This window comes from Nesoenas mayeri (genome assembly GCF_963082525.1).
Source record: "Nesoenas mayeri genome assembly, chromosome: W".
In the NCBI taxonomy this organism is placed as follows: Eukaryota; Metazoa; Chordata; class Aves; order Columbiformes; family Columbidae; genus Nesoenas; species Nesoenas mayeri.
In genome coordinates, this window is record NC_137553.1 from 9,879,823 (window position 1) to 9,894,361 (window position 14,539).

Below are 14,539 nucleotides of genomic sequence, written 5' to 3' on the forward strand. Positions count from 1 at the left end.
GCCTGTCAGCTAAAGCCTTCATATCAACTGCATTTTCCTGGAGAACCAGACACATGTTTTGGTAAAACCTAGCAATGGAATGCAAACTTATTGATAAGCATGGATGGACATCTCGCGAGAGGGGCGACGAGGAACAACTGACCAACGGTGTATAACATTCCATTCACGTGAATACTTCATATAAAATGGGAGATCACGAGGATCTCGCTCTCTTGTTCTTATGGCCGACATTAGGAGAGGACCTTGCTAGTCGTCCCTGTGAACTGAGGCCTAGTGAGAGACTGAATCCAGCTCTGGTTGGCTGTGGAGTCTAATCCAGGACTTTGGGTGCTGACTCTGCAGTTGCTGAGACTTTCAAGATTGGTTTTGTATATTTTGTATTATTTTCTCTATTCTTATTAGTAGCATTAGTAAAACATCTTTAATTTTTTCCAACTCCCTTCTCTCTGTCCTTCTTTTTTCCTCCCAATCGCCTCTCCTGAGTGGAAGGGGAGAGAGGGAGGGGCAAAAAGGGGGAAGTGTGGGGGAGAGGGGGTTAACAATACATCTGTCAGGGTTTTATTGTCACCCCGCAATCTTAACCCTCGACAATAGGTGAGGCCTAATTAAATCCCTGTTTTCTGGTGATGTAGTTGTTTTGAGCTAATGGAATGCAGAACAACTTAAGCTGGGAGTTAAGTCTAATACAAATGTTATAATACAAACTCACATATGCGTTCCTTGGTAATAAGAAGAGCTGTGGATCTACTAAATGTCCATATAGCCAGGCCCAAACTTTTCATGTGCTGAAGTACATAAGTTAGGATTTAAATGTTTTCAAGGAGGACAAGATGACTCTGATGAGTTACCTCTTATATCAGTCTCTTAGAAAGTACCTCTCTCTCTCCCCAGAGACTCTCTACAGGGAGTCTGAACTATCAATAATTCAAACATTTAGTTTTCAGGCATTTTGACTATGTGACTGAAATAAGGCAAGGTGAGTTCAAGCTTTAAAGATTTAGGAAGTACAATTTCTTAGCCATTAGAAAATTTGGAGTGACAAAGTAGGTGCATACCTTAGGAAACTATCTGAAAGCACAGCAGAAAGAACAGGATGTTATTTCTAGTAATGGGAACCTATAATTAGGCTCTTTCACTACACAAAATGATTGGGAGGAAGATTCATCTGATGAAATGTAGAGGTTCACCATGTGAACACCTACCTCTTACTAGTCAGCCAAGGCTCTCTTTATAATCAATTGAAAAAATAACCACTGTGCTGATAGTCTATTCTGTGATTCACACCATCCTAAACTAATGTCAAAAATAGCCCAGATTAATTAAATGCTAAAAGTGTTACATTCTTTCTGCAAACAGGAACGGGAGCTCAACCAGAGCAGATGTAGTGAGCTGGGTGCAATGCTATCACTAGAATGAGACTTAGCAAAATTTGGTCATCTAGGTCCAATGGGACAATCAACAAAACCTGTTATGTAACTAAGTACTGTTAAGGTTGTAATCACTTCAGTACTCTTCAGCAAAGCTCTGTAGATGTAGAGGTTCTCTGGAGTTCTAGAGCAAGCTCTGCATATGCCTGCAACAGTGGTAGCTACATGAAACGTGCTAATCAGGACCACCTTGCATGTCAGTTTTATTTTAAAAGAGTAGAGCTACTTTTTTTATAGCTAAATACCGTGTAATTGCCTACATTTAAAAAAAAAAACACAAAAAAAAAACCAAAAAAAACAGCCAAATAAACAAACAAAAAAAAACCCAAACAAAAAAACCACAACAAACTAACTCTAGCTCTACAGAAACACATAGCTGAGGTCTTCAGAGGATTTCAGGCTGGGGAAGAGGTGTGGTTTCATCAGCACATTTCCCTACATTTCTTACAAGCTTGCACAGTTATCCCAATGTTTGGAATGCTAGATGTTGCAAATATAGCCATCTAACTGTCTTCAGTTGATGGGCTGATGTTCGGATCCCACACTTATATACTCAAGTGAAGAAGCTGGTGTACACTGCTGCAAGTTTCTTCCTTTGAGGATATGCCCATAGGTGGTATTTAGGCACTTTTAGCTGAACAATTTCTTTCCAGTGACTAGACTCACTAGTGCTAGTTCAAGTTAACTGAACTGAATATTTGCTCTTCCAAAAAACATGTTGCTTACTACAGAAGTGCACAGCAAGTGACACATGTTTAGGAAATCAGAAGAATGCACTGTTCCATAAGATGTGCAAATTTTTAACCTAAGATCTTAAATATATGATATTTTAATTTAATTTACTGAAGTCCTGTAACTATTGTAATCTAAGATTAAATGTGATTTGGAAACAATTTTTAATACTTTGTTTTAAGGCACATAAAAAATTATGAAAGCAAAGCAATCATATAGTTATAACTACATTAATAACTGAACTTAGAGTCAGGAAGCAAACTTAAAATAAATTCCTGAGAAAAGAGAAAAAAACCCCCATGTAGCAACATCAGTAAGGACATTCCCACTGTTATTTAATGATCAGAATGACAGATGCTCAGTGGATAGCTGCATCCTAACACCATTAACAGGAAGTAGCTTATCAATTGCATGAGAGTAGTAATGGCTCATTAGGTGAAAATAAATGGGAGTTATCTCCAAATGACAATGGCTACCTTTATTAACAACCCATGTGACCTAATTGAATACAACAGAACAAGAAATCAGGGTTACTCTAATTACATGGAAGCACCGCATTAGTACTGTTTGAAAATACCATGCATAAAACAGTGTATTTACAGATATGAGTGGACAAATAAGAGTACTGTTTGGCAAGTATTATTTATGGGGAATACAGGTCAAAATAAATAGTAGAAGAGATTGAGAAGACTGAGTATACTGTAGAAAATCAGACATGTAATAAACATTAGATAATTCTACCTGAGCCCCAGTTGCAATTTCATCAGCAGCTTCATTCATCACTCCTAATGTTTGGAACGCAAATACACAGAGCTCCCGTTCACAGACAGTGGGCTACACAGAGAAAGTAAGTTAATTATATTTTTGTTCTAGTTTTGAGTTGTTTTATCATGCAATACCTACAACAAAACCCAAACACTTTTAGAGTTTTTTCTTCAGATATTAACTGCAACATTAATTTCAAATTATGAATACATGTCAATTATTGAGGAAGATACATTAGAGAAGCATTTTAATAATCTGAAAAACAAGTGTTAAGAACTCTAAAACTCATAAGTATCCACAGAGGCTAAACTGAAAAGAAATACAAAGAGATTACAAAATCAAAATTACAGTCACAGTAGTCAAATGTCCTTAACACTGTCCTATCAGACCCTGAAAACTTCCTACTTAATTAAAATTAATGGAAAACAAATCCAGAAACTAATAGGGCCACCCCTTTTTCATAAATGCAGGTTTATTCTTCAAAAATTGTTATTCTGCTGTTGAGAATACACATAAAAATATGATCCAGAGGGCAAATTTATTGAAGAAGATACTTTAACCTTAATTTTTGGTTGTATTTGGTTTGCGTGGAAAGGTTGGGGGGGGGGGGGGGGTGAGGTACAGGAGTGACTTCTGTGAGAAGATGCCAGAAGCTTCCCCTATGTCTGTTGAAGCCAGTGCCAGTCAACCTCAAGACAGACCCACTGCTGGCCAAAGTTGAGCCAATCAGCAACAATGGTAGTGCCTCTAAGGTAACATATTTAAGAAGGGAAAAAAACTGCTGCGGAACAGCAGCTGGAAGAGTGAGAATATGTGAGAGAAACAACTCTGCAGGCACCAAGGTCAGGGAAGGGGAGAAGGTGCTCCACGTGCTGGAGCAGAGATTCCCCTGCAGCCTATGGTGAAGACCATGGTGAAGCAGGCTGTCCCCTTGCAGCCCATGGAGGTCTGTGGTAGAGCAGATATCTATCCTGCAGCCCACAGAGGACCCCACACCAGAGCAGGTGGATGCACCTGAAGGAAGCTGTGACCCTGTGAAGAGCCCATGCTGAAGCAGGCTCCTGGCAGGACCTGTGATGCTGTGGAGAGGAGCCCATGCTGGAGTAGTCCATTCCTGAAGGACCGCACCCTGTGTAAAGGACCCATTCTGGAGCAGTTTGTGAAGAACTGCAGCCTGTGGAAGGGACTCATATTGGAGAAGTTCATGGAGGACTGTCTCCCATGGGTGGGACCCCATGCTGGAGCAGGGGAAGAGTGAGGAATGAGTGCCAGAGACAACATGTGATGAACTGGCTGCAACCCCCATTTCTTGTCCCACTCTGCCACTCAGAGGGAGGAGGTAGAGAAGCTGGGAGTGAAGTTGAGCCTGGGAAGAAGGGAGGAGTGGGGGGGAAGGTGTTTTAATATTTGTTTTTATTTCATTATCCCACTCTGACTTTTGATGGGCAATAAATTAAATTCACTTCTCTAAGTCTGTTTTGCCCATAATGGTAATTGCTGAGTGATTTCCCTGTCCTTATGTCAGCCCATGAGCTTTTCATCATATTTTTTCTCTCCCCTGCCCAGCTGAGGGGAAGTGATATAATGTCTTGGTGAGTACCTGGCATCCAGCCAAGATCAACCCACCACAGTAATTTAACAATTTATTTGTAAACTTTAAGAAAATGCATTATATTTTTATAGAATAAACACCGTATTTGGGAAGTCCACATGTTAATTTATAAATAAAGATGCTTGCACTCTTTTTTCACATATCAAAAAATAAAAATAACTTGCTGTTGAACAATTTTTGCCTATTTTTTTGAAGAATTTAATTCACAATTGCCATCACAATGATCAAATAAAGCAACATATTTAAACTTCCGTATATTGAGTGAAAACTGAGTGTTCTGCCTTCATAAAGCAAAAAAAGCAGAAACAAAAAAGAACACAGCTTTAAGAGAATAGGCATGTCTTCATAAGCTTCCTAATTGGTTACATCTCTTACAGTGGCTCCATGCTCATTTACTGAAAGACAATTAGCAGATCAAATTTTAAAGGCTCAAGTAATGAATCACACAAAGTGATTCACTCAAAATGAACAAACAGTTGTAGGAAATACAAGAAAGCAACATAAATGAAAACCTTCCTTAGAATTGACCCCAATAAACATAACTTTTTATTACAATGTTGAAAACAATAAAAATATTTTTGGATACTACTTGTTTGAATGCATATTGTTAAATCCTAATGTACTGAAACTTAAAACGATCTTTGGTAGGCAGTACTGAGCTTCTATAACTAAAAATTCTTCATCTAGCTTCCATGACAATCACTAAAGTATTTGTAGCAATGCATTTTGAAATTTAAGCTAATGTCTCTAGGAAGCACTTGCAGAAACGAAAAAAAATGTTGTGCACACAACGAAAACATAAAATTTGGTTGAATTATGTTTCAGGCAACAGCTTTGTCAGTAATAAGCATACTGCTGTATTTGTAGTCACTTGTTTCATATGCATTTGTTGGGTTTTAAATATTCTAGACTTCAATATACATCTGCAAAATACTACAGTGGCATATTTTCACATCAGTTGCTTTACAAGAGCTATTATCTTTCCAGTCTAATAGAGTAATTTGATTTATCTGCTATGTTACATTGCATTAGGCAGCATGCAAAGCGTATCTTGATCCAATTCACTGCGCCATGGCACACTAGACAAAAAGTATTTGCTATTTTCATTATTCTTAGGTTTTCCACATTCAGAAGGTGGTTAAATCACTTGCTTAGTTGGGGAAGTATGGTGGCACTACCACCTTGACTATCATAATCAACAGTATACACAGACTCCCTTTTATTCCAGAGCAAGGGATTGGCCATGCTTGCCATGAAGAAAAGCATTAAGAAAATACTTATTGTTGTCATTTTTTTATCACCTCAACAAAGTAAGTTACCCTGAGACTTAAAGATGGCAAATGGAACACAGGATTTGTCATTTTTGCTCTTTTTTTTTTTTTTTTTTCCTTCCTGTGTTATAATCCCAGAAATGTCTGCGTATCTGGAAAAGGGAAGTTAGGAAAATGGTCATTGTATTGAAGTTTGACATTCGAAAGGCCTTTTTTCTCTCAAGTGGACACTGGGGTTAAGATCTTAAGGTTGGAGGACTGTAGGTATGGAGAGAAGCAAGACAACAAAATTTGAGCCCTGAAGAACAGGCAGTACTGTTAGGGTCTATAAAATTCTTTAGATTTTATGCATTTGATTAACCTTTATGCCCACTGGATATTTTTTAGAATGAAGACTTCACAAGACAATGCTGCTAAAAAAAAAGCATTTTAAGCAATGGAAAGAGTGATGGATCACTACATTTCCAAGTTACAACCTAGTATCTATTTCAATATTCAGACAGTACATGTACAGAAAATAGCTTGAAATTGAACACAAAATCATTCAGGAGCTCCCAAAACATTCACTAGAATCTCACATTCTAGTAAGTGTGATATAATATACAGTAAATGATGTGACAATAAAAACAGAGGAACTGCTCTGCTATCTTGGTCTACCTCCTTCAAAACAGAAGAAAAAATAACTTTTCCCAGTAATGGGAATGGGTTTCACCAAACCCATTTCTATTTGAGAAACAACATATACTTCAGGAAACCACATAGTTTTTCTGCACAAAATTCGAGTAAATAATAAACACCATTTCCAGAGTATTTTCTCTAAATTTTAAACTTGCTATTAAAAAAATTAAGGTATATATCTAGTCTGAATTTGTCTCCCTTGACTCACTGCATCTTTAAAGCATTTCTGTGGTAGATTCTGTCATTAAATCATTAAATCTGTTTGGAGTGGCATTGGTTAAGAAAAAACACAAAAAGAACCACAAAAAACTGAACGCTATACAATGTCTGCATTCTCCATACTCTCTTCAACTAAAAGCTGGAGCAAATACATAATTTTGCATTAGATGAAAACATATGGGTTCTGCCAGTCTAATAGGGAAAATAACCCAAAACCAGAGACTTCAATAGCCTGCCTTCATTTTTCCTCCCTGGATGACTTCTTACTCGAACTCCAGCCATTTTAAGAGCACTTTTGGATCTTGTTTCTGAAATTTGTCCCAATTTAACCAAATCAGAAGCTTTTAACTTATATTTCCCACAAGTGTTAGCAGAGTGTTCCAAGACATGTTGGTATGTCTGTTTCACTGTCCTCTACTCCAGTCATTAGTCAGGTTCAAGCATTTAAACCCACCTCTTTCCCTCCAAAATAAAAAGATTGGTTTATAATTAAGAAGAAAACATTGGGAGGGCTTTTGTTTTTCATGTGATAGTGACTTATCTATTCAGTGTCACATTTCTGTATTTTGGTTTTGTCTGCAACTGTGGATACAAGAACCAATGAAAACATATGAAAACTGAGTTAATAAATCAATTATAGAAGACAGAGCTTAAAGAAAATCACAAGATTTATGGTTAAACTTGGATTTGAGGCCACTCTTGCACTGCTGCTAGCGTTTTGCATACTGCCAGTGTGTTTCGCTTTATGGCATCCACTTGTCTCTTATAATAGGATGTGAGCCCTTGGGACAGGAACAGTCTTGTTTTGACTTTGTATCATAAATATGAGAAATGCCCCTAGCCACAGTAAAGAAACAAGAACAAGAACAGTAACACATTTATAAATGCTAAATTGTCCCAATGTCATTTCTGGATACTCTTATTTTGGTTCAAGTCCGCATACTATTCACCAAGCTGAATTGTCTAAGAACTTGCGTGTACATACATGAAAGTATAGACATGTTCTTACTGATGTGGATCAATATCCACAAAGGTACATAATAGCCAACTTCTATTAGATTGCTATTAATAGTTTCCATTGTTTTCAAAGGGAAAATACATGACTAAATAGGATTTATACACTTAAGTATATGTTTCTGAACGAGCCTCACCTTTGGTGCATGCAGAGTTTTACAGATTACAACTATCACCTTGAAGGCACACAGATCTGACTAGCTGGGAAATCATGTTTCCCCACTACCCGAAGAGGGCAGCTGTAACTCCCCTTCAACAAGAGCAGCCAGTGGTCTCACACAAACTTTATTTTTAACTTTAAGGCCATTGGCTTCCGCAAAACTATTAGCTAAGTGAAGATCATTGGTGCTGAAAGGCTATTTAGAAGGATAATTATTCCAGTGGGCAAAAGCCAAAAGAAAATAAGAGTTGGACAATTAACCTGAGACCACAAATGCTCGGAAGCAGAAGGCACTGACAGAAGCAGAAAGCATTTTTTGAGCAGAAAAGGTTTTCAGAGTTTTCCTTTAGCCACCCCCATTCATGGAATGCTCAGCAGCACTCACCCAACTGCTCCTGTGATAAAAAAGTGCTCAATGAGAGCACTCAATCACAATATTCATGTGATAGGTGGAACACACTGCTGAAATGTGGGAGATACCACAGTGGTAAGACATGGGACATATCACTTCTTCTCACAAAGAATCACAGAGAATGGTTGGGGTTGGAAGTGACTTCTGGAGATCATCTAGCCCAACCCACCTGCTAAAGCAGGTTCACCTAGAGTAGATCGCACAGGAATGTGTCCAGGCAGGTTTTGAATGTCTCCAGAAAAGGAGACTCCACAACCTCTCTGGGCAGCCTGTTCCAATGCTCTGTCACTCTCAAAGTAAAGAAGTTTCTCCTCATATTCAGATGGAATCTCCTATACTTCAGTCTATGCCCATTACCTCTCATCCTATCATTTGGCACCACTGAAAAGAGTTTGGTCCTATTCTCTAGACATCCACCCTTAAGTTATTTATAAGCATTGATAAGATGCCCTCTCAGCCTTCTCTTCTCCAGGCTGAACAGACCCAGCTCTCTCAGTCTTTCCTCATAAGAAAGATACTCCAGACCCCTAATCATCTTCGTAGCCCTCCACTGGACTCCCTCTAATAGTTCTTTGTCCTTCTTAAACTGGAGACCCCAGAAATGGACACAGTAGTCCAGATGTAGCCTCTACCAGGGCAGAGTAGAGGGGGAGGATAACCTCCCTTGACCTGCTGGTCACACTTTTCCTAATGCACCCCAGGATACCATTGTCCTTCTTAGCCCCAAGGGCACATTGCTGACTCATGGTCAGCCTGTTGTCAACCAGAACTCCCAGGTCTTCTCTGCAATCCTGCTTTCTAGCAGGTCAACCCCTAACCTGTACTGGTGCTTGGGGTTATTCCTTCCCAGTTGCATTCTTCTTCCTTGTTGAGGTGGTCGTAATACAAGGGGTAGGTCTTTCTGATCCTGTCAGCACCTGCGGTGTAGATGGACCTTCATTTTCCTCAGCCATTGTCTGGCCTTCCACATCCGGAGCCTCATACCTGTTGTACAGAGGAACCCAGGAGGGTGGAGTGGGCAAGGGGGAGCTTTTGCCTGCCACCTCATGTGTGAACTTGCTTCCATTCACCCCTTTCCCTTGATATGCCATCTTCAGTCAGGATACAGGACTCCATTGGTCTTGGTTTCTAACTGGTGGTGGCCTTTCCTGTCTCAGAGAGACCAGAGCTTGATCCCACCAGTCTATTTCATTCTCCGATTCCTTGATGCTTCTCAGCTTTTTTGCCTCCTCTCCAGCTCTACCACCAGGATGAGCAGGTCATCCACCTGGTCACACCTCATGCAGCTGTTATCTCTACTGCCATCCCATACCAGTAAGAGGCTCTGGCATCTCTCTGTTTGGTTTTCTTTTGGCTGATCCAGATTTTATTTTTTGCTTTTCATTTTTTTCTGCATTCTTGGACAGATTAGACACTTGAAAAAAAATTGCCTTTACTTGCCAGATACATAAATAGATGGCAAATAAGTATTATGGAGTGCTAGCTGGGCAAGGCAAGCTTTGGTAAGTTCTTGGCTACAGGACAAGCTATACCTGCAGCAATTTTACTTTCTTAGTAAACAATAAAGTGATTGAAATTCATTCTATGAAAGTACTGATTTTAACTGGAGAGACTGTCCTGGTTTTGTTAAAAACAAGACCAGTTTCTCTTTTAGTGAATTTTCCTTTCAGCTAAGTTAAAATGAAAAACTCCTAGGAAAATGGCTGCTCCAGCCTCCAGAAGGGGCAGAAGAGATTCTGATCCTCTTGAAGGAACCTCTAATTCATATCCAGAGACTGTGCAAAACACAAATTAGAGGGGCCCTGCCTCCAGCCAGGTGGAGGAAAGGGAAAACAAAGTTTATTGGACTGCGCAGATACGATGGCCTGGTACAACACACCCCTAGGAGTACAAAGCTTTGGTAGACAGTGGTGCTCAGTGCACAATAATTCCCTCAAACTATAAATTAACACAATCCATCAATATTTTTGGAGTGACTGGGGGATCCCAGGAACTGACTGTAGTAGGGGCTGAAATGAGCCTAACCGGAAAAAACTGGCAAAAGCATTCCATTGTGACTGGCCAAGATGCTCCATGCATCCTTGGTATTTTAAGCACCCAAAAGGATATCGGTGGGTGTTTGGCATAGCAGCTGCGGACACTGAGAATACAGTGTCTGATTTGTCTGGTCTCTCAGACAACACTTCTGTTGCAAGACTGCTGATGGCTGACGATCAGCAGATGCCAATTGCTACCACGACGATGCATCGTCAATAATATCACACCAATTAAGGCTCTTTGATTCCTATTCAGAAGTTGATTTGTCAACTGGAAAGCCAGGGTGTGATCAGTAAGACTCGCTCACCTTTTAACAGCCCAATCTGGCCAGTGCATAAGTCTAGTGACGAATGGAGACTAACAGTGCCCTATCGTGGCCTGAATGAAGTTACACCACCATTGAGTGCTGCTGTGCCTGACGTTAGAATTGCAATTTGAACTGGAGTCAAAGGCAGCCAAGTGGTATGCTACAATTGACATTGCTAATGCGTTTTTCTCTATTCCTGTAGCAGCAGAGTGTAGACCATGGTTTGCTTTCACCTGGAAGGGCATCCAGTACACGTGGAATCGCTTGCCCCAAGAGTGGAAACACAGTCCTACCATCTGCCATGGACTGATCCAAACCACACTGGAACAAGGTAAAGCTCCAGAACACTTGCAATATATTGATAACATCATCGTATGGGGCAACACAGCGATTGAAGTCTTTGAGAAAGGTGAGAGAATAATTCAGATTCTTTGGAATGCTGGTTTTGCCATAAAACGAAGCAAGGTCAAGGGACCTGCACGAGAGATCCAGTTTTTAGGAATAAAATGGCAAGATGGCCGTCATCAGATCCCAATGCATGTGATCAACAAAATTTCAGTAATGTCTCCACCTACTAATAAAAAGGAGACACAGACTTTCTTGGGCACTGTAGGTTTTTGGAGAATGCATATTCCTGACTACAGCCAGATTGTGAGCCCTCTCTATCGAGTGATTTGGAAAAGGAACCATTTTGAGTGAGGCCCTGAACAATGACAAGCCTTTGAACAAATTAAGCATGAGATAATTAATGCAGTGGCTCTTGGGCCAGTTCAGACTGGACTAGATGTTAAAAATGTGCTCTACACTGCAGCCAGAGATAATGGCCCTACCTGGAGCCTCTGGCAGAAAGCACCAGGAGAAACCCGAGGTGAACTCTTAGGTTTTTGGAGTCGAGGATACAAAGGATCCGAGGCCAACTATACTCCAACTGAAAAAAAGGTACTAGCAGCATATGAAGGAGTTTGAGCTGCTTCAGAAGTGATCGGTACTGAAGCACAGCTCCTCCTGGCACCTTGACTGCTGGTGCTGAGCTGGATGTTCAAAGGGAAGGTTCCCTCCACGCATCATGCAAACGATACTACATGGAGTAAGTAGATTGCATTGATCACACAACAAGCTTGAATAGGAAGTCTCAGTTGACCAGGGATCTTAGAAGTGACTACAGACTGGCCAGAAAGTAAAGATTTTTGGATGTCGCCAGATGAGGAGGAAGTAACATGCTGAAGAAGCACCACCATATAATACACTTTCAGAGACTGATAAGCAGTATGCTCTGTTCACAGATGGATCCTGTCGTCTTGTAGGAAAACATCGAAGGTGGAAAGCTGCTGTGTGCAGTCCCACACGATGAGTTACAGAGGCCACTGAAGGACAAGGCGAATCTAGTCAATTTAGAGATGCGAAAGCCATTCATCTGTCTTTGGACATTGCTGAATGACAGAAGAGGCCAATACTTTATCTTTATACTGACTCATGGATGGCGGCAAATGCCTTGTGGGGGTGGTTACAGCAATGGAGGAGAAGCAACTGGCAATGCAGAGGTAAACCCATTTGGGCTGCCACACTGTGGCAAGACATTGCTGCTCGGCTAGAGAGCCTGCCTGTGAAAGTTCGTCATGTAGATGCTCATGTGCCTAAAAGTCGAGCCACTGAGGAACATCGAAACAACCAACAAGCAGATCAAGCTGCTAATATTAAAGTAGCTGAGGTGGACTTGGACTGGCAACATAAAGGTGAACTTTTCCTAGCTTGGTGGGCCCATGATGCTTCAGGGCATCAAGGCAGAGATGCAACATATAAATGGGCTTGCAATCAAGGGGTGGATTTAACTATGGACAGTATTTCACAGGTTATTCATGAATGTGAAACATGCGCTGAAATCAAACAAGCCAAATGATTAAAGCCTGTGTGGTATGGGGGGAGATGGTTAAAGTATAAGTATGGAGAAGCTTGGCAGATTGATTATATTACACTTCCACAAACACGTCAAGGTAAGCGCTATGTAATTACAAGGGTGGAAGCAACCACCAGATGGTTGGAAACATATGCCATACCCCGTGCTACAGCCCAGAATACTATCTTGGGCCCTGAAAAGCAAGTCCTTTGGTGACATGGCATGCCAGAAAGAATTGAGTCAGACAGTGGTACTCATTTCAAAAACAGTCTTATAGACAATTGGGCCAAAGAACATGCTATTGAGTGGGTATATCATATTCCATATCATGCACCAGCCTCTGGGAAAATTGAAAGGTACAATGGTTTGTTAAAAACTACACTAAAGGCACTTGGTGGTGGAACCTTTAAAAACCGGGATTCACATTTAGCAAAAGCCACTTGGTTGGTCAACACTAGAGGATCAACCAATCGAGTCGGGCCTGTCCAATCTGAAATTTTACGTAGTGTAGAGAGATAAAGTCCCTGTAGTACACATGAAAAATATGTTAGGAAATGCAGTCTGGGTTACTCTCGCCTCAGGCAAAGGCAAGCCCATTCATGGGATTGTTTTTGCCCAGAGACCTGGCAGCACCTGGTGGGTGATGCTTAAGGATGGAGAAGTTCGGTGTGTACCTCAAAGGGATTTGATTTTAGGTGAGAATATTCCATACTGAACTACATGATGTTAATTGCTACATGATGCTATATGCCATACTGACAGTGTTCAATAAGTGTTTTTCAGATCAAGACAGTGATGATGAAACCAGCACTAGCTTCTTTGAGCGGCACCTGACAACTTCTTTGAAATTGACATCTTTATCCCACAAACCGTGGGCACTAGATGTACCATTTTTGCTGCCCTGAGAGACCATTGTGATAAATGAAGCTTGAAGTAATTAACTAAATGAACTTAATTAACTTTTCAAAGGATGTCCCATGGACTAAGAGAATGATGAATTACATCTGTCTATGTATGTATATATGTATATATATAGGTGGTAGTAGTAATTAACTAGATTGTAGTGATAAGGCCTAAGCATGCTGTGAATGGTGTGGAATAAGGGGTGGAATGTCCTGGTTTTGTTTAAAACAAGACCAGTTTCTCTTTTAGTGAATTTTCCTTTCTGCTAAGTTCTTCTTAGTAACTGCACTTTTCTGAATTTGGCTACACGTTTTGGTAGACATAGCAATGGAATGCAAGGTCGCTGATAAGAATGTATGTCCCATAAGTGAGAGGGGCATATTTGCAAGGAGGAGCAAACTGAACAGGTGACTAAAACTGACAAGCTAAGTATTCCATCCCATCCACATCACACATCATATAAAGGTGGGAGATCATGAGGGTCTCAGTCTCTTCGACTACGGCCGACATCTGCAGAGGACCCTGCCTGCCATCCCTGCGATCTGAGGCCTAGTGACTGACCCTGCATCCCTGAATCCAGTTCCAGTTTGCTGCAGAGTCCAACCCGGGACTTCTGGGTGCCTGCCCTGCTGCTGCTGGAGCAGCCGGCACTGACCTGTGCCAGGAATTTCAAGATTGGTTTTGTATATTTTGTATTATTTTCTCTATTTTATTATTAGCATTAATAAAGCATTTTTAACTTTTTCCAACCTGCAAGTCTGTCTCTCTTTTCTTCCTATTGCCTTTCCTTAGCGGGGAGGGGGTCTGGGGGGAGGAGGGGGTTGACAGCATCTGCCATGGTTTATTGTCACCCTGCAATTAAATGGTGACAGAGGCTTTTTTTATAATGAGAGATAAAACCAAGTTATATTGTGGATTAAGGATAAGAAGGATCATGGCGTTATTTCTCAAGAATCTTGGAATTCCAGAATATCTATCCATTTAATGATGCTGTTTTACCAATAGCTTTAGTATTTGCTAATGAGGAATTCGGGAAGGCATATAGACAGTAAGATAGTCATTAGCTACACATCTTAAATTATACTATGTAAAAGCTGAATAAGATCAC

The 14,539-nt window shown here is 40.5% G+C and overlaps 1 protein-coding gene across 1 annotated transcript in view; it reads right to left on the bottom strand.

Annotated features, from left to right (window-relative positions):
- Positions 1–14,539, bottom strand: part of LOC308051454 (protein mono-ADP-ribosyltransferase PARP8-like) — a gene marked incomplete at its 3' end in the record, with an annotated part of 111,648 nt that overhangs the window by 23,932 nt on the left and 73,177 nt on the right. Inside the window, exon 10 of the mRNA XM_080361891.1 lies at positions 2,901–2,993. Within this exon, the coding sequence (XP_080218017.1) occupies positions 2,901–2,993 (93 nt within the window). The remainder of the gene's footprint in view (positions 1–2,900; positions 2,994–14,539) is intronic.